The sequence below is a fragment of the Austrofundulus limnaeus genome, unplaced genomic scaffold (assembly GCF_001266775.1).
Source record: "Austrofundulus limnaeus strain Quisiro unplaced genomic scaffold, Austrofundulus_limnaeus-1.0 Scaffold3030, whole genome shotgun sequence".
Taxonomy (NCBI): Eukaryota; Metazoa; Chordata; class Actinopteri; order Cyprinodontiformes; family Rivulidae; genus Austrofundulus; species Austrofundulus limnaeus.
The window spans coordinates 1-1,813 of record NW_013955432.1 but is presented as its reverse complement, the minus strand read 5'-3'; the positions used below and the strand labels follow the sequence as shown (position 1 = coordinate 1,813).

The 1,813-nt window shown below is 42.8% G+C and overlaps 1 protein-coding gene across 1 annotated transcript in view; it reads right to left on the bottom strand.

Moving 5' to 3' along the window:
- The window catches only part of LOC106511644 (calcium/calmodulin-dependent protein kinase type 1D), a gene marked incomplete at its 3' end in the record, with an annotated part of 6,837 nt that extends 5,882 nt beyond the window's left edge, over nucleotides 1–955 (bottom strand). The window contains 1 exon segment of the mRNA XM_014000397.1: nucleotides 623–955. Within this exon segment, the coding sequence (XP_013855851.1) occupies nucleotides 623–720 (98 nt within the window).
- Between the last annotated feature and the right edge of the window lie 858 nt (nucleotides 956–1,813).

Sequence of the window (1,813 nt, the reverse complement as noted above, 5' to 3'; positions counted from 1 at the left end):
ACACACACACACACACACACACACCCCTTTTTTAATAAAAAGGTACAGCCCTTTTAAAAAGTCTCGACAACACATGACGTATTCCTAACAAGACTTAACAAGCTTGATATCCACAGAAAACACTGTAAAATCAAAGCTACTGGAAGTACGGGTGCATAGAGTGCTGCAGCAMCCACTTTTGAATGCCAGAAGTTGAACACGTACAAATGCTTAGATAAGGATGAGCGCTGTAAAATTTCCAAAACTGTTTTGATATTAAATTTTGTGAATTWGATGCGTAAGATTGAACTATTGTCGTGTAAATTTTACACCTACCTCAAACACAGCTTTACACTGTCATCCATTTTTTGTGCAAATGAGACTTAATTTCCACAGTTTCCTTATAGCATCCTATGTTACAGTGTAAATTTTTACTTTTTAGTTAGTTATTTTTGACTAACCCACAGATAACGCGCGTTATTGATGCTAATGAGAACAAAGAACAGGTGYGCGATGTTAATYACACTCTAGTTTGTAAACTCTGAACTGTAAACAGACACCAGGTGTGCACACTGGAACATTCAAAAAGGACGAGGCTTTTGTTCGCGTGAGCTCGGTCAAAGGGCGCGTGCGTGCCACTCACGTTCCGAGGAGTTCTTTGAAGTCGAAGATCGTCTTGATGTCGTCGATGTGTTTCTTCCACGTCTGCCCGCTGCCGGTGTCTCCGTTCTCCCGAGCCATGTTCGCTGCTTCACCGGCCCGAGTCTGGCCGACACTCTGGGCTGCGGGAGTGTGGAAGGATGAAGAAATGTAACTCTTTAAGATGAAAACCTAAAAAAAAATAAAAACGTGAGAAGTGGAAATGTAGAAAAAGTAGCAGAGCGTCAGAGGTTAGGAGAGTCCCTGAGGTTTGTGCTCCGCTGCGGCAAGACCATGTGAGTCCCTGTGGCAGGTTACTGTATCCCCGCTGCCTCCCTCCTCCTCCTCCTCTCTGTGTGAACAGCAGATGTCGAGTTCACCATGACRTCCTAGTTTTTCCGTATGGCTTTTCAAAATAAGACCTTCATACGTTAATAACCTGAAATAGTTTCTTCTGCTTATTCAATTCAAATTTAATTCAATTCAAAAATAGGCCTACTTTATGGATCCCAGAGGGAAATTAGGTCATTTAGGTTATTTAAAAAGTGAAATAAATCGAATTAAAGCTGCCACCACTTCTCCACCTGTAGGGATGATTTATGATAATGAAAAGATGACCAAAAAATGTTTTTCCTCAAGAATCAAAGTATTGCTTCAGATGAAGGAGTTCAAGTAACGAGTTATGAAACATTGAAGCAGGAGATAAATCAACCGATTCGGGCCTCAGGCTCAGTAATGAGGGTAATGCTTTGGTCTTGGTGAATAAAGAACTGAGCCAAAAAGGTAAAGCTCTGAATTTACTGGTCCACCGTTCCAACCCTCACTTCTGCCCATGAGCTTTGGATTGTGACCAAAAGAACAAGATCCTGGATACAAGCGACTGAAATTAGGTTTCTTCATAAGGTGGCCAGGCGCAAGAGAGAGGTGCTGCTCCTTATCAGCGAAAGGAGGAGTTGTAGTGGTTCATCTGATTAAGAGGCTTTCTTGGATTGGACGTTTTAAGGGCAAGTCCCAAGTGGGAAGAAACCCAGAACTCAATGGAGGGATTATATCCTCTGTGGCCTGGGAACCCCTTAGATCCCCCAGGAGGATCAGGAGAGTGATGCTGGGGTGAAGGATTACTGTTATCAGTGGACAAAAGACATTAGTGCTAAAGGCACGGATATAACAGACTCTGTTTTGACCAGTCGGAAAC